Genomic DNA, 23826 nt, shown 5'->3' with positions numbered 1-23826 from the left:
AACGGGTGTCTAGTCGTTTTTTCTCCGGAAAAAGCCGAGAAAACCATTCAATTGCCGAGTGGGAGCGACAGGAGCCGAGACAAGTCAAAAAAAAAAAAAAGGCGTATCTCATGAATAGTCATACATGGTATCAGGTATCAGATAACGGGGGCGGTCTGAAGTAAACAAGTTGGCTGACTGAATCAGCGCACAGAAAACACGGACATTTGCAGAGCTTTTTTGAGATGTTATAGTAATAAAATAATGACTTGGATCGCATTATTGAGGAGTTTGGTGATAAAACGAGTGATCCGGAGATGATCGATCGGTATGTACGACTATTATTATTATTATTATTTATTTCTTACATAGGTGAACGCTATAGCAAACGAAAGGGTGGGGCGGGGCTGGAGATGCCTAGTGAGTGCTTTGTTGATATGCAGGGCCATTTAAACCCGTTTGACTGTGAAAAAAAATACTTTTAAACAGCGCGTCTAAAATTAACTGCGCGTGTGAAAATTAATTAGACCTGGCGTGCCTGACGCACGATTAATAAATGGACCGCAAAGGGTTAAAGGCAGAAATTACTGAATCCGGTAAAAGGATTCAAGCAAAAGAAGAATGTATATATTTTTTTGAGGACAGAGAAACTGATCGAGATAAGCGTATAGTGATGGCTGAGAAGGCGATAAAAGAGCTACAAGAGCGAGTGGAGGATACCAAGAACAAGGGGAGGCGTAAAAATGTAAGAATCATAGGTCTGCCTGAGGTCACAGAGGGTAAATCACCCATACACTTTTTTGAAAAATGGATACCTGAACAAATGGACATTACAGCCAAGCATGGAATCCTCAAAATAGAGAGGGCTCACCGCTCGCTCACACCCAAGCCTGGAGCTGAAGAAAGACTGCGACCCATTATCGTGAGATTCCACAACTACAGGGATAGACAAGCCGTATTGGAGGCTGCAAGAAAGAAGGGCGATCTGAGATTCAACGGGAGGAAAATATTGTTCTTCCAGGATTTTTCGTTTGCTGTTCAGAAGAACCGCCGACAGTTCGACTCGATACACAAGCAACTACGAGATGACAATATTCGATTTGCTTTGCTGTACCCTGCCACACTCCGAATATTTCAGGATGGAAAACCAAGATTCTTCAAAACTCTGCAATCAGCTCAGGCCTTCCTAGATGAACTGCATGCTTCTGGGCCTGTCAAGTGAGACTTTGAACATTGGAATAAGATAATACATGCCAGTTGAGCTGCATCGCTTTAGTTATGGACTTCACTTTAAGTTGTACAATAGCATTTTCAAGACAATGTTTACTTTATTTTAATAATGTATATTTTTTCTTACGGTGTACTACCCTTAGACATTGACACATACAGTTAGATTATTATTTTTTTTTGCTGTGTATATCGACAGGGATCTAGATTTAAGAAAAATATGTTTATATTTTATATACAGTTAATAAGTGGTCGGGCGATCGGGGAGCATTAAATTCCCTAGATGTGCAGAGTACGGATGCCTGCATATGTTTTACTGTGGGCCTGTTTGCTTTGTCACATACTCTGTTGGACTGCAGCCGTGAGATTGCACTGTCCTAGAGACGAGTGCGGGAAAAAAAGTTTAAACTACTTCTGTTTTTTATTTTGTAATACGGGCTGCAACCCCCCTTTTTTGTTTTTCAGACTATATTGTTGATCGTTTGTGTTGTTTATGGTTGTTTTCACGTTTTGTTCGTTCTTGTTATAAGAAATTTTCAATCTACCATGGATACATGTGGCAAATATGTAAAGAGCAGTTCAGAAGAGGGAGATGTTACTGGATCAGGGCATTTCAGGAACATATACAATACTGATTTAATGTCTTATATATTATCCGTAATACAAACTACGCTAACTAACAATGGCTGATTTTAAGGGAATTACCATGTGTTCCTGGAACGTGAGGGGGGTCAATCATCCCATCAAAAGGAAAAAGATTTTACATTTTCTTGAGGAGGAACATGTCCACATATCTTTCCTTCAAGAAAGCCATTTAAGTGACATTGAACATGAGAAATTTGAAAGAGAATGGCTCGGGCAAATCTACTACTCCTCGTATACATCTAAAAGTAGAGGAGTGATCATTTTAATGCATAAAAATGTGTCATTTATTATTGAAGAGTGTGTAAAAGACACACAGGGTAGATATATACTCTCTTTATGGCGAGTCAAATGTTTTGGGAAATATATATGCCCCAAATAATTTTGATGTTAATTTTTTTATGGATGTATTCTCCAAGGTAAAGGATTTTTCCTGTGCAAACGTTATACTTGGGGGGGATTTAAGCAGCATCTGGGATATTAAACAAGATAGATCCCATGTAATATTGAGCCATAGAGGCCCTTGCATAAAAGAGATCTGTAAAGAGTTTGGTCTTCTAGATCGGTGGTGCGCAAACTGGGGGGTGCGCACCCCTGGGGGGCCATGGATAAAAAAAAGCTAAATACATGAATGTTAACAAACACATTCCTAAAAGTCAGAGAGTAAGCGCAGCTCTGCAACATACAATGCCAAATCAAATGCGTCAATGGGCATGGGCTTGCATGTTAAAAGAGCTATGCACACCGGATGTGAGCAAAAATAATTAAAACTATTGATTTAAATTGAGTAATGCACAACGCAAGCGAAGCAAGCGGCATGAATGAAGTGAGCAAATATAGAAATACATATATTTGTTTTATTTGTATTTTGCTACGCGCTGTTCACGTCGCAATGGACCAATTAGAAATAAGGTCAAAGATAGTGGCTGTAAGACTGTCAGTGTCTTGCTCACGCAGACATTACCACAGAAATAAAAAAAATTGACATCAATGAGAATTGAATTATTAATGTTCTTTATGATGCCGGTGTCCGTGGTCAAAGACAATAAAAAGAAGGACGCCACATGTCAAGAAATAGCAGAATAATTGGAAATTGATGGTATGTCTATCTCTCTTTATTTCACCTTAATTTTAGTCAAAGTGATGGGGAGCGCCACACACTGGTTTCGGATTTCTGTAAAATGATGCTTCTTTGTTTTAATAATGTTGACCAATAATAATAATCACATTAGCTCTTTCACAAGCTGGTGGTATTCCCTAAACTGTTTCCTCAGTGTGTGGTGTTCCCATGTTCTTCTGTGTTTATTTTATTTCGTCTGCACAAAAGGAGCAAAACTTTTCTTTTTATGACTAGCTACATTTTTTCTGTACTCGTGCTGTATTCGTGTCGTTCGCTTCGCTCCCGATGTTCGTACTGTATTTTGTGAAAACCTAAGATTTAATTGCTGAACGATAATGTTTTTCAGATATATCTGTCAGGTACCTTTTGAATCGTCATGTTTAAACAAAACAAACAAAAAAGAGTTAAGCTATATGTATTTTTCCACGGATTTATTTGTTAGAAATGTTAGCTAAATGTTGACTTGCCAAGTGTAAACAAAATATTTAAATTCACTGATTTATTTGTTAGAAACCCAGGTTTAACATGTCAAAAAAAAAAGATTTCTAGACTGATTTTAAATGTTGAATTTGTGATACGCATATGTATTTAGCTAAACCTGGACTTTTTTGTGGTTAAGGAAAAAATATGCAATTTACACAAAATCAGGGAAAAAAACTTAAAATATAAAGTTATGGTCTAACGTTTTAATATGGGGGGGGGGGGGGGGTGCGACAAAACGTATGCTAAAAAAGGGGGGCGGCATTTAAAAACTTTGTGCAACACTGTTCTAGATGTATGGAGACTTCTTGATCCAAGAAGCAAGGAGTTTACATATTTTTCAACAGTCCATCAGACTCATTCAAGAATAGATGATTTTATATCAGCAGAGAAGTCTCTAGAAAAAATTACTAGGGCATCTATAGGAAACATAATAATATCAGACCATGCACCTATCTCTATATCATACAGACACTCTAATTATGAGAGCAATGTGTTCTTATGGCGTTTCAGATCCCATTTAGTTAAGGACCCTTTGTTTATTTCTTACATGGAAGATAAAATTAAAATATTTCTAGAGACCAATGACTTGCCTGATACAGACCCATTGTTGCTTTGGGAAACTTTTAAGGCCTATGCTAGGGGGATGATAATATCATACTCTTCCCGCAAGAAAAAACAACAGAAAATACAAGAGACAGATTTTGAAAAAAAAATAGCGGATCTAGAAAAGAAAATGATAGCGTCTCCTAATAAAAAGATTGCTAGGGAATTAACTGCTGCCCGCGCTTCACTGAATTCTTTGCTCACGCAAGAAGCAGGTTCGATGTTATTATACACAATACAGCGCTTCTACAAATATGGCAATAGACCAGGAAGATATCCCACTGAATGTTAGTGGGGATCCTCTGATCCCCAAGCCAATTGCCTCTTTACATAAGGGATATGAAGATGTCTGCTTAAAGCTGACAGGGTAGTTGCCCACTAGACTCTACTACAGAGGTAAGCAGAAACAGTACCCAGTGATTTTACCTGTCTAACCAGTGGGAGCATCAGTGCCAATGCAACGCTTCCTGTGAAATCCAAAGCAAAGAACGTCAACTTTGGACAAGCTGGAAACAAACCTGCACTTCCCTGACTGCATGATTCACCCTGCACATGGTGTTGCCTTAACCAGATGAGCAACTCTGAGACCCCTGTATTAAACACTTGTTAAACATGAATCTACTCAACTCCCTTTATTAAATGTATTATCATTTTACTAGCAAATTAAGTTTCACAGCAATCATTGTAATATTGAAAACAGTTATTTAAATATAAAATAGTTAATATATTTCTACACTGGCTTTAATCTACCTGCTTGTAGATTTCACTGACTGGTGGCAGTTTTGTTTGCTGCTGGCAATGTAGAAGTGCAGGCTGATCCTACTATGTAAAAATCAGTGATTAACTGGCAGGCATAATTACAGTCACGCATTAGAGTAACTGCTGTTCAGTCCATTTCCCTGCATATTACATTTCCTCAGGTTTTGTGTGCTAATATCCTGTAAACCAAGGGATGCAATTACATCTATTTATTTTCCACTTAGAGCCTTAACATTTTTTTAAGTTGTTTTAAAATTGTTTGCATGCAATATTGAAAAACCTGAAAAAAAAGAATCACAGAAGCCCCTGCCTACCAAGCACCCATTTTTAACCCTTTATCAAAGTCTGACAAATCAGCTGTCTTGCCCATCATGACCAAAAGGACATGCAGCTTTCATTTACAATGCTACTGTCAGGGATGCATATGGCAGAACTGTCATGTGAAGGACGGATTACTTTTTAGGGTGTGTAAAAGGGGAGGTCTGTTCTGACTACCTGGCGTATGCGTGTTTCTGCAGGAAGAGGGCAGCAGCCCTCTGGCCAACCCAGTATATAGAAATAAATAGCTGAGTGTAGGTCGGAGGCCCGTACTGACCGGCTAGCGGCAGTGGGGACACTGCGTAAGCAGCAGTTTTTGTTTTGTAGTTTTATTACTGTATTTTATTTTCCGTTTTCATTTCGCCTTTTGTTTTCATTATTCATTTGAGCACCTGTGAGTGTGCCAGCTTTTAACTGTTACCAGTATTGGTATTCCTGTGGTCTTGTGTACCGTTGCCGGTACTCAGGCCATGGACAACAGCGCCCTCTGCGGGCTAAAAGAAAAAACATCTAAAATAATAAAACTGGGCACCAGTGCTGTGTTTTCAAATACAGCTTCTGTCTCCCGTGTGTGTCAGTTAATTGCCCACCACCCTTCCACAGGGTGTTACACTAAGCATGTTTTATTTAAGTAAAAGGACCATCTCCTTTTTCCTTCTCATTGATTTTCCACACAGCTAAATACCCCTAGAGTAAGTGAACACAACAGGCTCTGCCTTAAATATCCATATATCTTGATCTCTTCCTATAAATTCTGGCATCCCATCTATCTGGCAGTCCATCATTGTTAATGCCAATAAAAACGCTAATTCATTATTTAGTGCATTTATGAGAACTGTGCAAACATCTGGCTGTTCAATATAAACAAGTTTAGGGGTGTAATTTATAGGCTTGTATTTCAAAGTTGACAACCATATTATCTCCATAAAAACCCAGGAACAAATTATGATCCCAGCTCTATGTGGAACTGGCAGGCCCCTCCCGCAGAAGCCATACCTCCAAAGAAATAGCTGTCTCCAGAATGGATCTGCATGTTGGCCTCCATGGTGGAGGAGGCATTGTTGTCCAATGTGAGGGAGACTTGCAGTCCTCGAGTGCTGAGGCTCACAGTGTGCCAGAGCCCATCACTGAGACCATGACCTGAAAACCAAGAACCAAGAACCTGTCATTGAGACAAGAAAGAAGGGTATAGCACTGTGTGATCTGAGGTGCTCCTCTCTGTTCTTACCATCTGGTGCTAACAGATTCGGTGAAATAAGTTCAGTTGTACATCCATGTAGAGCTATCCATTTATCTGTTTTAATACATTTTGTTTTATTTTGTGCTAATTTATTTTAAAAGGACCTCTATACCCAATTGGATTTGGCATTGCCCTGGAGTGGTTCTCCTGGTACACCCTGGGTCCCTTGATTACTCTGAAAGCAAACAACTGACATTGCAATTGCTGGTCAAGTACACCCAACAATGCTGCATTTGTACCATGATTCTGATGGCTAAATTCAGCATTGTTGTCTGTCTATCAAACAACAACTTTTACTAGCACTAAACTCATCACATTTAAAATAGGGGTGACATTGCAAAATATTTTAGATTACCAGAAGTCTATTGGATGGGGTTATGTACCTGTTGTCATTTCTGTTTTCTCCAGCAGGGATTTCTGGTGGGCAAGTTTCAGTTTCCCGTTGCTGAGGTACAGCAGTAAGCGCTCCGGCTCATTGAAAAGCTGCGACGAGAGCAGGAGCCCGTCCCGGTTCCAGGTGCGGAACTGGAAGCGAAGCGAAAGGCCGTCCGCTGGGGAATTGACCGGCAGCAGCAGGTAGCTACTGGTGGAGCTGAGGAACGTCACAGGAACCATCTGAGGGTCTGAGCAGGAGAAGGTGACATTACCCTGGAGATACAAAGAACAAATTAAATACAAACTAAATTTGAAATAATTGAAAGAGTGGCTTAAAGTTGCTTTAAATGGCCAGGGCTTAACCACCCAGCTGCATATCCCATGATTTCCACGTGGAGCGCAAGTTCAAATGTGTTACTCCCATGAGTATAGCATGCAGGGGGTTATATGTACAGCTGCTCAGTTTAACATGCCTTTTTGACATGCTTCAGTGAATAAATAAGAAAACTATATTGTATAATAGTCTGCAGTTTTGTTTTTCGCCAAGTCCCTAAAAAATGTTCCTGACAGACCGGCCCATACATACATAGCACAGCTGCAACTAAAAAAATGGATGCCAGCTAGCTACATAGAATGAGCTGAGGGTACAGTATTTATTTCTTTGTTGATGTTACAGTAAGGAACTGATTTATTCTGCTTATGAAGTACACAGATAATAATGCACATAACAGCGATACAAACTAGCACCCGAAACAGTGGAAGATAGGAAGTAAGTTTACCACATCAATCACCCGGTATGACGTGATTGAAAATTTGCAACGCAAGTTTTCTGATGTATATGTACTAGATCTAGCATTGATGGGAGTTTGAAGGGTGTCTGCTTTCAAATCTGTAGCACAAAAAATAATTTCTAAAAAGTGATATGACTTTTTGTCGCACTGTTGTTATAATGCTGCAATTGAGATTTTAAGTCTGATTATTTGGTGGTACCAGCTTTGTGAATTGGAAGCAATGCTTATTGGAAATAATAAGACAAGGATGAATTGGGCCCACTGTATTTTTGAAGTAAAGAGTTACAAGTAAACGATTCATAATGAGTAACCCTGGCATTTCATTGTAAGGTCAAGATGTGCTTTGAACTCTCAGTGCTGTCACTCAAGAGGGTGACCTTTACACAGGCAGCTCCCCAAGCATTCAGGACCCTTTCAGGACTCAGATTTAAATTCAAACTGTCTCCCTACTGACCATGTGTTAAATGCCTACCTTCTGATATCATTGTGTGTCAATTTAAAATTGCATTTTCTTTTTAGTATACTGTGTCAGTATTAGGAATGTGCTTTATGAGAAAGTAACCGAAATTGTAACTTTTTTAAATAGCACTCAAAAAATATATAGAAAAAAGTACCATATTGGGTTTGGACAATACATTAGAAACATCTGCCATATAACTCTGTCAACATGAGAAGTCTGGTCAGTGTTTGAATGTTTCCCTAGAATGGCCTATTAGTTCACCAGATATGGACACAGAAGCACAGCACCTGCTAATCAAGGTTTGCCTGTTGTGACTGCAACTGAATACAGGTGGCTCTTATACAGTCTTTTCATTTTCATTTAAAGTAGGAGGCTAGAAATCCTGATTTCCATTAAATGAGAGTAGATGTTAAAGCTGATTTGAACTCGGCTCTCGCCAAGATAAGCACCAACTAAGACTGTAGCTTTACAGTAAACTAATGTGATCCATAAGTGTCTCCATCCATTTGTGCTTCCTTCCATATGATGATGTAGATATCCTGTTGCCTGGTGTTGATGGCTGAAGTGTAATGCTGGCTCCAGGGATCAGCTTATTTGCCTCCCTAGCGCATCAGCACACACAATGGCTGCGATGCTGGCTCCGGGGATCAACCACAGTGCGGTCTCCCCAGCGCAGTAGGCAGAGGGGTATGGGGGTCATCCCCCAGTGCGGGTGCAGGTTGCAACGCCCCCTACCGAAAACAAATTTCAATAATACAAATAATAATTAAACACTGCACATATATATATATATATATATATATATATATATATATATATATATATATATATATATATATATATAGGGGCGGGACACTCCGCCACACATGCCCCCCCTTGTGCGTAGCTCAAATGGCCTTTTCGGCCACCTCCTCCCTTAGTCCCCAAAGTCCCGGCTAGCAGTCCCGGCCCAGGAACAGGGGAAGCAAGGTGTCTCCGGGGGCGGCCACGGCGGGCTGTCCTCCTCCCACCCAAACAGCTGTAGCGTCCTGGTGGACCGCGCACAGGCCGGCTCCTCCGGCCAAGGAAATTTTGGGGGTGGTCTCCAGACCTCCCCCCCCTTTCTTCATGACTGGCAGCTCCCCTCCGTGGGACTCCGGCCACCCATTCTCCTGCGGCGAAATTGCTGCGGGGGGAGCTGGTCTCCTGACCTCCCCCCCTTCTTCGTGGCCGGCAGCTCCCCTTCATGGGGCTCCAGCCACAGTATTTCCTGCCGCATGGCAGAACTGGTAGCGACCCCAGGCGAATTAGAACCCTCGATGACCCCAGGCGAAGCAGGACCCTCCGGAGGCGACGGCAGCAGCAGCGGACCCTCGGGATGCGACGGCAGCAGCAGCAGACCCTCGGGAGGCGACGACAGCAGCAGCGGACCCTCGGGAGGTGACGGCAGCAGCAGCAGCGGACCCTCGGGAGGCGACGGCAGCAGCAGCAGCGGACCCTCGGGAGGCGACGGCAGCAGCAGCAGCGGACCGTCGAGAGGCGACAGCAGCAGCAGCAGCGGACCCTCGGGAGGCGAACTCGGGAGGGGAGCCCCTGGCCATGGAGGCGGCAGCGGGAGCTCCACTTCTCCCTCGTACCCTGTAACTGGTGGCTCCACAGGCAATGAGGAGCAACAGGCAGCCCCAGGCGATGCGGAGCAACAGGCAGCCCAAGGCGATGCAGAGCAACAGGCAGCCCCAGGCGATGCGATGCGGAGCAGTGGAGGTGGCAGAGGCAGAGGCAGTCTTTACATTTATTTTTAGTCTGCCAAGATTCTAAGTATACAGACTTTCCCATTGCCGCCATTTCTTATTAACTACCGAGTCCGAGAATGCGCAAGTACATTAATAAATAAATACAAAGATTTTAAAAAATGCGCTTGCGAGAACTGCGATTTTGAACACTTGATTTGTTTTCAGAAGTTCGTTTCTGTTGCATTTTCTGTAACATTAATGCGATTTGTACTGTAAGTTATATTATTTGTTTTTTTTAATTCTGTTAACTTGTGCTTGATTAAAACAAACACAAATAACAATAAATAATGTATTGGCATTTACTTAAAGTAAAAGTCTAGTACATAAATATCACGTTAGAGGTATATGAAATGGAAAAACATGGAAACAACTTCAAATGGAAAAGAGTAATGTTGAAACGGAAAATCACTTTGGTGTACAAATTACATACACAAATGGTTTTGGATATTTCTTATTCATTTTATTAATACAGATTAACACAAACCGACATACCTCTTCTTTAGGAGATTAGCATGAGCTACTATAAGATTTCTGGAGCAGCTTCCCTTTTTGTCTGGTGCTTGCAGTCTGACACAAAACTTACTAGCTTTAATTTGTATTACATTTGTATTAAATTAAAGTATGACTACTTACTGTAGAAATCACATTAATGTTGATTTAGTACCTTGGACAAGGCTAAAAGTTATTAACGTGGATTGTATATACACTCTATTTAGGACTTTCAATGTAATATTGTTGTAGCTCAATTTAGCCAGAGCGTGTTGTCCTGAGAAGCATTCAGATGTAGCACAGGAATATCCCCTAGAAAGTGTCCTGAGGGCATCAGATGGTTCTTAATGGTTAGGTTTAGGGTTAGGTATTGGGTTTGTGGTTAGGTTTTAGGGCAGGGGTTGCTTAAGGTTAGGGTTGGGGTTGGGTTAGGGACAGGGTGGCTTGATTTCGTAGAGTTGCCGAGCTCTGGAAGTGAAAGGTGGGAGTAAATGCCAAATGGCCTAGAATCATCTAGTGTCCTCAGGACACTTTCTAGGGGATATTCCTTTACGCTGCGCACTCCGATCGATGATGATCAGCTGGTGAGTGCATAGGAGTAAAAAGTTTCAAAGTGAAAGCAAACGCAGAGTTAACCCATTCATTAATGCCTACATTTTTATACTGTGTATTTATGTTTGCACCGTGCCTTTTAGAACCCTAAAGGTCTGGACGCACTAGCGCATCAAGTCGCTTTTTTTTTTTGACACGCAGTAGACTATGCCAGACCACCGAATCTATACCCAAGCGTCAGTTCCCTTTCCCGGGTAAAAAAAAGTACTTTATAGCATTACATTTAGCACGAAAATACCCTCCCTACCCCCATTGTTGCTCTTGCCTAATATACAAAGAAAATATGGCTGTGTTTTGGGAAGACATGGAAAGTGTGAAATCAACAGAAGAGGAGGAGGAAGAAGAGATTCGTACTGTACATAAGTTTGAACATACATTTCCATTTGACTTGAACTTCTTAAAAAGGGAATTTAGAGAGTCTTCTAAAAATAACTAACCTTTGTCTTTAGTCATCTTAAGTACCGTACCTATTTACACATAGATATAAAATCACAGTATGTGTTTATGTGTATTTGTATGTGTGTGATTGTGTGTGTGTGAGTGTGTACTTTTTATCTGTATTTTGTTTGTAAACTGTCAATAATACTACTTAACCACAGTTTTACAGCAACTGATTATGCAACAAAAGATCTGACCAGTACATCTTGTAGCTCATATAGTGATAGGTTTCAGATCGATCTAAGTCAATGCATGAGACATTTTACAATGCTATAACATATACTGACTGTATTTTGTACACTTCAAGTAAAAAAGACGATCTTACACAGAAAACGTAGGTTGTTTGTTTTAAAAAAAAAAGTTATATAATTTCATAACTCTGCTGTACGGTTACTGACTCAGGTATATGATTGTACAGTTCTGCCTTCATCACCAACATCGCTTGTAAGTTGGAAACTGATTGGTCCATCGCGATTCACTGTGTCCATGGAAACATAAGTCCGGAAATGAAATGCCCTCAGAGAAGGAATGTTTTAGTTGAATTGCATATGTAATGAATTGTGGAAATTGCCGCTATTATATTTTGAAATAACTATTTTAGGCGGCTCATCTGGCAAAGTAGACGGCAATTTAGCCGGCCATCAGCTGGAAATGAGAAGAGGTCATTTTCATAACAAATACATCTGTCATGTGAATGACAGCACAGCACACGTGTGCTACATTATAAAACAAAGTGCCGAAGGCAATATTCTGAAGCAGGTGTAAAATATGTTCTGGGAATAATAAAACAGTTTTAACAATACAAACCTAACAAAAAACAACTTATGAGAAGTTCAATTTTCGTTCTGATCAGTTTAGCTGAAATTATTTTATTTCTGAAAGAAAATGTGTACTTTAATATAGTGCCAACAGGCACTTCTTGTTGAAATGTGTAGATGTGTTTTCTATTTTTAATCATACATACATACTGTACATACATATATACATACAGTACTTTGAACAAAAAAGGGATTGCTCCAACCTGCAACTAAGCTGTTTATAGCACAATTAAAATGATGTTATGCATTTTAGAAAACATGCTTTTACCTTTAGACACATGGTGACAGATAGGCGCCTAATATTTGCCCCCTTTCAAACACGTAAAGGAAAAGAGAATAAAAGAAGTATTACTCAGACTAAAGAAAACAAACAAAACCACTTCAGTTTTCCCTGCCTCACTGTCATCTTTGACAAAATGCATTATGATGGGAAACAGCTGTGTCCTGAGAGGCGCCCCGAAATGTCAGGCTTGATAATGCCTGTAATGTCGACGTCTATCTCAAACAGCAATTATCCAGTTTTCCAGGGCACAGTAGTCAGTTGAGAGGAAGAAACCGATGCAACATATTGGCTGCTGATCCATTTTACTTGACTGCTAAGCAAAAGGTCTCCAAGCAGTATTTGTCTCCTGAAGGCAGTGTAAGTGTAGGGAATCAATTACTGTATTCCATTGTTCTGTCTTCTGGAAAAGTAGTAAAGCCTTTTGGTAATCTGAGAGGGGAGGGGGTTCAACTCACAAAAGGGTCTTTAGTCTAATGTTTGGAATCAGGGGCATCATCATTTCCTTTTCAGAAATGAATGAATGTATCACACGTGAATTATATAAAATGAATTCCATCAATCAATGTAATGCATATGTGATGCAAGTTAAATATGTCTCTCCAACTAAAGCAAGCCCCATTTGGAGATATGGGTGTCCATTCAATTGATCTAAAGAGTGATGGAAAAATAATTTGTGTACCAAGGTTGTGAAACTCAAACATCTGACAATTTATGTGTGCCTCTGTCTATAAACAAAGTTATAAAGAGGGTGATTTATTTAGTGATTTAAAGGATGGTGGTATTTACATATCTACCATCCACTACCAACTGAATAGATTCCTTAGACCATATTCTCAAAATATATAGTTATTTTCCCATCTAAATCTGTCTTTACCTTGCTTCTAACAACCTTCTTCATGCTATTCAAATCATGTGACAATGCACCCTTTCAACTCAGATAGCTCTACCTAAGCTCTCTGACTGATTTTCAGCAAAGAGGAGTTTCATACGGTGCTATTTATTGAATGGCTGATTGTGTTAATTTGCTGTTTAACTTGTGGAAAATAAAGGCTCCTAAAGTCATTAATTAGACTAGTACTTACAGTCTATTTGATTACTTTTTTAACCTTCTTTTTGTTATGCATCCTTTTCCACAGGTTAAACTGTATGGTAACACAACAGTATGATACGTTATTGAACATTTTGATCCCCAGCAAAAGTTGAGTAGCATATGTAGACTCAAGCTCCAGACAGGCCATTTTATTCTCAAATAACATCATAACATTTCATTCCTGTTTAACAAATATTAGTTTGCCATCCACATACTTTTACAGTTTGTAGATATAAGGATTTGTTTTTAAAGGAAAATCATTTTCCTTTTGTTGGAGTTTTATCATTTAAAACCAAAAAACAAGGATTCCTATCTATAGCAATTAGTTTTTAGCACTGAGAAGTTGAAAGACTGTATTCCAGTGATGTGTTTTTTTTCTACTCCACTTGTTTCCACTAATTGGACAAAAAAGCTCCAGAGAATCAATCCATTTATAAAAATAGATAAAAGTCAAGTTATCTCTAATTGCACAATATATACTGTAACCGTTGGCAACTAGTGTTAAATACCCAGAAGGCAGCACAGTAGTCATTAATGTTTAGTCTATTAGGTTTTTGCCTACTGAGAGGTAGAGCTATGCTTAGCAAGGAAGGATAGCAAGCAGGTAGATTAGTTAATTGAGTGATTGTGAGCAAGTAGGTTAATTAGCAAGTAGAATCAAGGTTCAGTGTTAATGGATTTGACATTAATAGCCATAAAAATGTAATGAACATGCTTAACTGAAGGGACATGAACATGTGCTAAAGTTCACCAAGTAGTGTAGATCATGAACTTTAGAGAAATTATGAACTTCCAAAGACACTTAGCTTTCAAGTACAGTTTTATCTGAGCATTTTAAATTGAACATGGCTAAGTTCTTGAACAGTGTTGTTGAACATGTTTTAAAGTTAATCAAGTTAAGGACAACAGTTCAGCTGGAAATAATTAGTAAGAAAGATACTACAAAAATTAAACGTGATTGCTAAAATAGATGCTGCAGATTTCACCTGACCCAGAAACTGAGTGTGAGGCTCAGGTTGAGTCCCAACCCTTACCCTGGGATCCTTCAAGAGGCTGCTTGATGAGATTCTGGGATCTACGCTATTCCAAACAAGCAAGATGGGCCAAATGGCCTCCTCTCGTTTGAAAACTTTCTTATGTTCTTATGTTCTTATTAAAGTTTACCATGGTAAATTTGCACAGTAATTTTCCCATGGATATAATATGCATTTACCATACCTCTCTGAAATTTACATTGATTACCTATGCTTTATTACACTTTATTTTTACTATGGTAAACTTCGGTAAATTGTTTATTTCCAGGATAAATTGAAAAAAAGTGAAAAAAAGTCTAGAAAACAAAAGATATCACCAGCAAAACAATAAGGGACTTGCTGGGAATGTTGGTATGCAGGTGAGAGGTACAGGAAGAATCTAGGTTACTACCCATTGAACTTTGTTTTGATGCATCTTGAGTGATACATTCTAGCTGAATTTACTATATATAAATCAGATAGCATGAAATAAATGATATTGTATAGCAGCTTTTTGCATAAAGCATTTCAGTTTTTATTAGGTATAATGGAGCCATTACTAATAATTTCAGTGGAGACTGAAAAGTTAGCGCACGTAAATCAGAAACAGTGTAGCACTGTAGAAGGTGAGAATTGGGGCAACATATTTTTTGAGGGTTTGGAAACCCCTACCTTATTGTATAAAATATTCTGTTTATATGAGCACTTTGGATGGGTGAGAGGTCCGCAGACCATTATCAAAATATTATGCTTTTGCACTGAAATTGATTGCAAAAAAATACAATAACACAATAGTGACAATATTTAAAAATGTTACTCCACTCCCTAAATAATCCCCTTCTACTGCTATTACACCTTGACATTTACAGACACCCCCTTAACAAGCTGCATGGTCATCCCAGATAATTTACAACAAATCATAGCAACCCAGTTCAGAGTCAGTAGGTGTGTAAATATATACTCAGTGCGTGCTGAGGGAAATCTTAAGGCCAACTGTTCATTGCCCACTGGGCCCATCTCCCTTCCTATCACAGAGGAAGAACAAGCTGTTACCTTATTAGACTAGTGTGTAAGCTATGTCCACAAAAGAGGGTGATGCAACACACTTCTAATAATACCTTATAATAACATGCAGGATGCGCCATATTTTCCATTCCCATTGCACATATTGGCTCTATGAGCTCCTTGGTGGGTTTAATTATCTACTTTTGTTTTTTTCCCCACTCTCTTAGTCTTGGTCCCTTGTTCCCAGTCATAACAGCTCTCTCTCATTTTTATACACTGCATTTCTGAATTACATTGATCAAATAGCCAGCTCCAGGTTACTGAGTGACAATGAACCTCAATTTACAGAACGGTATATATTGAAGCAAAGTGCAGTGTTTGCCTTTTGGTTGGGGGGCCTTTGGAATATTTTAATGCAAGTCAAGGCCTGTTATTATAAATAACATTTATAATAGTGACAGGACAGTGACAGGATGCTAAAGTTTAAAAGACTGCACTGAAGAGTTAAAGGAAATGTAAACTGTTGGGTTGTACCCCACACCATGGTTGTGATAGAGTGCAGGTACAGGAAGCAAGTTTTAAATCTGTAGTATTGTGCTGTACAAAATGTACTGTCCAAACACAGCACATTGATAAGTCCAGGATAAATGCTGAAAAAGATTTTAAGATTTTAAAGCATTAGTATCACTATATGAACTTCGAGCAGACAGCTACAATAGCGTGCTGCTTCCTGGGTCTAATAATGTCACCGTTTTCTTCTGCTCCAGGATCTCTCTCATACCTTTACGGTTCTGTTAAAACATGCTGATTAAGCAATACAACAGCTGTGTTCTGTAGGGTAATTACTAAATGTGTTGTGTGTGTGTGTGTGTGTGTATATATATATATATATATATATATATATATATATATATATATATATATATAGCTCAAAGAGCCAGCTACGTGTATATATGTGTGTGTGTGTGTCTCTATATACACACACACACACATTAATGCTGGGACAAATATCCAAATATTCGAATAAATATTTTTTGACATGTATTCGGATACAAAATCAGTTCGTATTCACTACAAATGACAAAAATACCGTGCACTTATTTAGTGTCTCACCAGAATTTGCGCGACAGTTTAAAAAAAAAATGGCAAATGAAAAAGAGCTCCATGTGATATGTAAGATTAATACAGTGCGTGGCTAAGTATGTGAACTTGTCTCGCACACTGAATGCATGCCTGCCACAGGGCTCCCCTGGGTCCTAAACCCTGCCATGTACAGATGGGGATTGCAGTAACCACAGACGGCCATGAATTTTGCAGACATTAAAAGGTTTGCTGACATAAGGGGGTTTAACAGTAGAGTTTTGAGCAAAATATGGGAGAAAAACTATCCCTGGAGATGTCCAGGGGATGGGTCCAAAATACGGGCGACTGCCAGTGAATACTTCCTAAAAATGTTGTGTAGTGATTTTTATATAGACTGTATATCAAAGCTCGAAGTTAACGTATATTTGGTAGCATTTTACTACCCAAAACTCTTAATTTGCTACTTTTTTTTTATTTTTTTTTATGCAGTAGCATTTTTCTGATACCTTACGCTGCAATATGTGGCCGACCTTGAGTGAACATGTACATAATTACGGGTATTAGGTTGTTTTTTTTTTAACATAAAGCGGGAAACCATTGCTATTAGAGCTTCCTGATAGATGACTGAGATTTGTACCGCCCCATGTAGATACGTGCGAGGCCCACAATGCAATCGTATTGGACAGTGGATTACAAATACCTACAGTACAGAACAGCGTGGATACAATTTAAAGGTATGAAGTTTATTTTATAGACCAAAATTAAATAATTGTTACATTACGATTTTATAAGATAATAGGACATTAAGTTTATTCAGTGCCTATAAAATGCTAATTTAATCTGTCATGGAGATTATTTTGTTATAATGTTAACCCTGGCTTCACCCACACTATAAATGAAATAATAGGTAGTAATTATTACTTTATCAATTCTGACTACGAAAACAAACAAACAAAAAAAAAAACAAACAGACAAAAAAACAGGAGCAAATAGCTAGCTATAACGTTACCATGATCCAAGTAACGTCTTCCTTGCTTTATCAGTACAAATACTAGACGAAATACAATCTTCTTATAATAGATTATCACTACCTTGCATACTTCTCCTGTTTAACTAGTGAAACACGTGCTTTAACAAACAATGTTATAAAAACTTTACCTTACACACATACCTAACTAATGTCACTGTTTAATAAAACGAACCCAGCGTATTTTTTTTTTTTTTTAAAACCTTGTTGGTTGATATCTCTTATTCTGTTATTAATTCTTAGTTAATTTCTTCAAAAGTGTACAGCATTTAAAAATGCAGTGAAAAGGCAGGGTGCGAGCATACATATTTATGAACACACCAGTCATTATAACACGTTGAATGAATCATTTAAATGCAGCGGTACCGTGGTGGAATTAGCTTTCACTTTCAAAACAGCTCTGTTGTGGTTGTAACCTTATGAGTCATACAAGGCAGGACTCAACAGTATTGTGGCACACGCTGTCTTTATAGGTGTGTATGATTTGTTAGTTACCAAAATCTCACTCAACAACTGAAGACATAAAAGGATAATTTCGTACCACTTAATTTGCACTGATGAAACATAACCTGGTTAACCGTATTGATAGCATATCAAAGGCTTAGATGACAGATATGGTTGCATTCTTGTTGAACTTAAGGTTAAAAAAAAATACATTGACAAGGAATTGCATTAGTTCCCTTTCAAGTCGAAAATAACCATCAAGGTATGGGATATTGCCGTCAGGCAGTAGGGATTGGCTGAGCTTTTATAGCAAAGCTGCCGATAGGCCTCTGCGCGAGCTGCTGTGTAAGCCCGCCCCCTTGGGAGCTTACTATACGCAGTGCGCAGAGACTCACTTACTCTTTTCAGCATGGTAGCGGTAGGTAAATAGAGCTTGTTAACTGATTGTACTCATTAAGCTTAGGCTTGAGAAGCTGGCTATTGCCCCTTCTCCGAGTTTATTTCAGTTACACTCTTTGGAGTAATTATTATTATTATATTTTAAGGATTATATATTTTGTATTTTACATTTATATATTTCCTTCACGCTTTGCTTTGGCATCGCGTTTCGTTTAATTCGTGGTCTTCGTCTTTCCTGTATTTAAGAACATAAGAACATAAGAAAGTTTACAAACGAGAGGAGGCCATTCAGCCCATCTTGCTTGTTTGGTTGTTAGTATCTTATTGATTCCATAATCTCATCAAGCAGCTTCTTGAAGGATCCCAGGGTGTCAGCTTCAACAACATTACTGGGGAGTTGGTTCCAGACCCTCACAATTCTCTGTGTAAAAAAGTGCCTCCTATTTTCTGTTCTGAATGCCCCTTTATCTAATCTCCATTTATGACCCCTGGTCCTTTTTTCTTTTTTCAAGTCAAAGAGGTCCCCCGGGTTGACATTGTCTATACCTTTTAGGATTTTGAATGTTTGAATCAGATCGCCGCATAGTCTTCTTTGTTCAAGACTGAATAGATTCAGTTCTTTTAGCCTGTCTGCCTACGACATGCCTTTTAAACCCGGGATAATTCTGGTTGCTCTTCTTTGCACTCTTTCTAGAGCAGCAATATCCTTTTTGTAACGAGGTGACCAGAACTGAACACAATATTCTAGGTGAGGTCTTACTAATGCATTGTAGAGTTTTAACATTACTTCCCTTGATTTAAATTCAACACTTCTCACAGTATATCCGAGCATCTTGTTAGCCTTTTTTATAGCTTCCCCACATTGTCTAGATGAAGACATTTCTGAGTCAACATAAACTCCTAGGTCTTTTTCATAGTTCCCTTCTTCAATTTCACTATCCCCCATATGATATTTATAATGCACATTTTTATTGCCCGCATGCAATACTTTACACTTTTCTCTATTAAATTTCATTTGCCATGTGTCTGCCCAATTTTGAATGCTGTCTAGATCATTTTGAATGACCTTTGCTGCTTCAACAGTGTTTGCCACTCCTCCTATTTTTGTGTCGTCTGCAAATTTAACGAGTTTGCTTCCTATACCAGAGTCTAAATCATTAATGTAGATTAGGAATAGCAGAGGACCTAATACTGATCCCTGTGGTACACAACTGGTTACCTCACTCCATTTTGAGGTTTCTCCTCTAATCAGTACTTTCTGTTTTCTACCTGTTAACCACTCCCTAATCCATGTGCATGCATTTCCTTGAATCCCTACTGCGTTCAGTTTGAGAATTAATCTTTTATGCAGGACTTTGTCAAAAGCTTTCTGGAAATCTAAATAAACCATGTCGTATGCTTTGCAGTTATCCATTTTCAATGTTGCATCCTCAAAAAAGTCAAGTAGGTTAGTTAGACATGATCTCCCTTTCCTAAAACCATGCTGGCTGTCTCCCAGGATATTGTTACCATATAGGTAATTTTCCATTTTGGATCTTATTATAGTTTCCATAAGTTTACATACAATAGAAGTCAGGCTTACTGGTCTGTAGTTACCTGGTTCGGTTTTGTCTCCCTTTTTGTGGATCGGTATTACATTTGCTATTTTCCAGTCTGTCGGTACAACCCCTGTGTCAAGAGACTGTTGCATGATCTTGGTTAGCGGTTTGTAAATAACTTCTTTCATTTCTTTGAGTACTATTGGGAGGATCTCATCTGGCCCAGGGGATTTGTTTATTTTAAGAGCTCCTAGTCCCTTTAACACTTCTGCCTCTGTTATGCTAAAGTTATTTAAAATTGGATAGGAACAGGTCGACATGTGGGGCATGTTGTCCGTGTCCTCCTTTGTAAAAACCTGTGAAAACTAATCATTTAATATATTTGCTCTTTTTTTTCTTCATCTATGATTTTGCCATTTGTGTCTCTTAGACATTTAACCTCCTCTTTGAATGTTCTCTTGTTGTTATAATATTGGAAAAACATTTTGGAATTGGTTTTAGCCCCCTTAGCAATATTGATTTCTATCTCTCTCTTGGCCTTTCTAACTTCCTTTTTGACTTGTGTTTGCAGTTCCAAGTACTCTTTCTGTGTGCTTTGTTTTTGGTCCCTTTTAAACGCTCTGTAAAGTGTCTTTTTTTGCTGAATATTTTCTTTAATTGATCTATTAAACCATTTTGGCCATTTTGTTTTAGCTTTAGATTTGTCTACTTTTGGGATGTAATTGTTTTGTGCCTCTAGTACTACATTTTTAAAAAACAGCCACCCTTTTTCTGTGGATGTTTTCTCTATTTTACTACAATCTACTTCTACTAGTCTCTGTTTCATTCCTTCGTAGTTTGCTTTTCTAAAATTGTAAACCTTAGCTTTAGTCATTACTTTTGGGGTTTTAAAAAATATTTCAAATGAGACCATGTTGTGGTCTGAGTTTGCCAATGGCTCTCTGACCTCTGTTTTAGTTATTCTGTCTTCATTATTTGAAAAGACTAAATCAAGGCATGCCTCCCCTCTAGTCGGTGCCTTGACAAATTGCGTTAGGAAGCAGTCATTTGTCATTTCCACCATTTCAATTTCGTCCGTCGTGCCCCCCATTGGGTTTTCCCATTTTATACAGGGGAAGTTGAAATCCCCCATTAGTATGGCTTCTCCTTTTCTACACGCATTTCGAATGTCATTGTACAACAGATTATTTTGCTCAGCGTCTGAATTTGGCGGTCTATAGCATGCTCCTATTATTATGCCTTTTGAATTTGTGTCCATTATTCTGACCCATATTGATTCTGCATTGTTTTCTTTGTCCTGATTTAACACCTGGGCTTCAAGGCTATTTCTTATGTATAGCGCTACCACCTCTTCTGTCCTGCCTGTCTTTCCTATATAGTGTGTACCCACTAATATTATATTCGTCTCCATCACTCTCAGAGAACCAAGTTTCTGTAACACCTATCACATCGTAGTTACTTGTTAGTGCAGTAGCTTCAAGTTCTAACATTTTGTTTCTGAGACTTCTAGCATTAAGATAAAAAATACATTTAATAGTGGTCTTACCTGAGTTGTTGCCCTTGTTTTGATGTGGTCTCCCTTCTGTTAATAATTATTAATAATTATTTTATAATTATTATTGTTGTGTTTTTGGGGTTTTTGTAAATAAAATTGTAAAATATATTTGTATGTATTTGTGAAGGACGTGCGTTGCGTTGGCCTTGGCCACGCGTGTATCTGCAGCCTCGGTCTTGTCTCTGGCTAGACCGCATGTGTGAGCCTGCACTGCAGTCTCCCATATACTGCCACTGTGGTGTGTTCTAACCCTGCCGCGTGAGGAAGACAACCACCAAGCACATACTCCCTTAAGCACCTAAGGTAAGTATTGCACAGCACCAGACACCGTACCAGCACTAGCGTCTCTGCTGTGTGGGTCAGCTGACGCCTAGGCGTCTCGTGCTAGCGTCTCTATGCTTGGTACTCGCACTCTGGCGCTCAGCGCTTCAGCGTTTTTTGGTGCAGCGCCTCGGCGCTTTGGTGCAGCGCTCCGGCGCTTTGTGCAACGCTTCCGCGCTTGGTGCTTAGCGCTTCAGCGCTTGGGACTTGGTGCTTCAGGGCGCGCTCGACGCTCGGTGCTCGACGCCTCAGTCAGTGCTCGGCGCTCGACGCACGCACCTTCGGTGCTTGGCGCTTGACACTTCGGCGCTCGGTGCTCGACGCTTCGGCGCTCGACGCTCGGTGCTCAACGCCTTGGCGCTCGACGCTTCGGTGCTCGACGCTCGGTGCTCGACGCCTCGGCGCTCGACGCACGCACCGTCGGCACTCGACGCTCGGCGCTTGGTGCTCGACGCTTCGGTGCTCAACGCCCCTCGGTGCTCGCGCTAGGTGCATGCTCCCTCGACGCTCGTTGCGTCGACGTTCAGTGCATGCACCTCGACGTTCGACGCTTTGCGCTCGACGTTTGGTGCCTATCGGCGCAGTACACGCACCAGGCCAAGTTGCCGGCGAACGACCCTCACGAGGACTGTGTGGCGTGCCTGGGACCAGAACATGCTGCATCTGCCTTGGCAGACAGGTCGTTCTGCGCATTGTGCGGCAATTTTCAGACACGCAGTCTTCGCCAGAGGGCGAAGAAAGCTGTTGGGGGTCACTCCCCCTCCTCAGGGTTGTCTCACACCCTGTCTGCCCCGCCATCGGCGACTCCGCCAGTGCGGCCACAGCTCTCCAGGAGTCCGTCCTCCCAGCTCACAGCTGGTCAGAGGTCCCCCACTAGACGCGCTCGGGAACGCTCCCGCAGCCCCTCCCCTCGTAGGGTACGCTCCCGTCGGGAGTCTGGATCACACTCCAGATCGCCTCGCTGGAGGGGACGCTTTTGTTCCCCTCGTCGGGACAGGCGTTACAGAGACAGATCGGGGGTGGCGGAATTAACTTCAAAGATGTCGGAGTTCATGGAGGTCATGATAGGGCAGCAGTCCCTTCTCATGTCCTTGGCAAATGTGGCGCCCCAGGTCTCAGAACAACCGATCAGGCCCATTGCTAGCCAGCCAGTGGCTCCTCCACAACCGGCACCGGTCCCTGTCCTTCCAATGCAATCTCAAGGAGTGTGGGATGTCGATACAGTCTCCAGAGACGCATCTGACGTTTTGGAAGAGGAGCATATAGAGGGTGAGGTAGCCTCCCAGCACTCTGAGAAGGACATCAAGCTTGAGGTGCTGGATAACAACGACCCTATGTGGTCCGGCATTCCCAGACTTTATTAAAGAGGTGCAGTCCACCTGGGGAGCTCCGGCCTCTGCCCGTGACTTCTCGCAAGGCCTTGGCCTTTAATATGCAGGGGGCAAGCGAGGCTGGGTTGGCGTCCTTCCCACCGGTGGACGCTGCGTTCGTCGCGTTGGTGAAGACGCCAACGTTATCAGGGCTGACCAAGGATCCTGCATGCCCCAATAAGCAATGCAGGATCACAGAAGTGCACCTTAAAAAAAGGTATGCTGCAGCCACGGAGGCGGTCAGGCTGTCGAATGTGGCCAGCCTGCTGACGGTCTACCAAGCGACACTCATAAGAGATCTACCTCAGTGCCCTTCCGCAGCCCTCAGGACCGAGTTGGGGACGGTCGCTCAGCTGTTGGTAAAGCTTGCCCAGCTGAATGCGCGAGCTCAGGGCAGGAGCATTGCATCTCTGGTGGTGGCCAGAAGGCAGCTCTGGCTCTCACAGGCGAGAGTGCAGGAGTCTGACAAGGCCCCATTGCTAGATGCCCCAATCACACCGGGGCACATATTTGGCCCGGCGGTGGAGGAGATGCTGCAACGCTCCGTCAAAGCGCGTGAAGCATCTCAGCAA

General features: G+C 40.7%; 1 protein-coding gene across 2 annotated transcripts in view; it reads right to left on the bottom strand.

The window, feature by feature from the left end:
* LOC117427084 (contactin-associated protein-like 5) overlaps nucleotides 1–23826 on the bottom strand; it is a 400337-nt gene that overhangs the window by 190749 nt on the left and 185762 nt on the right. For both annotated transcript variants that reach the window (XM_034045447.3, XM_034045448.3), the window contains exons 8-9: nucleotides 6755–7019; nucleotides 6128–6271 (exon numbers count right to left, since the gene is read on the bottom strand). In XM_034045447.3, coding sequence (XP_033901338.3) covers nucleotides 6128–6271; nucleotides 6755–7019 — 409 coding nt within the window. The remainder of the gene's footprint in view (nucleotides 1–6127; nucleotides 6272–6754; nucleotides 7020–23826) is intronic.

The sequence above is a fragment of the Acipenser ruthenus genome, chromosome 11, assembly GCF_902713425.1.
Source record: "Acipenser ruthenus chromosome 11, fAciRut3.2 maternal haplotype, whole genome shotgun sequence".
Classification (NCBI taxonomy): domain Eukaryota; kingdom Metazoa; phylum Chordata; class Actinopteri; order Acipenseriformes; family Acipenseridae; genus Acipenser; species Acipenser ruthenus.
Note: the sequence above shows the minus strand (reverse complement) of the source record. Positions and strands in the feature narration are given on the sequence as shown.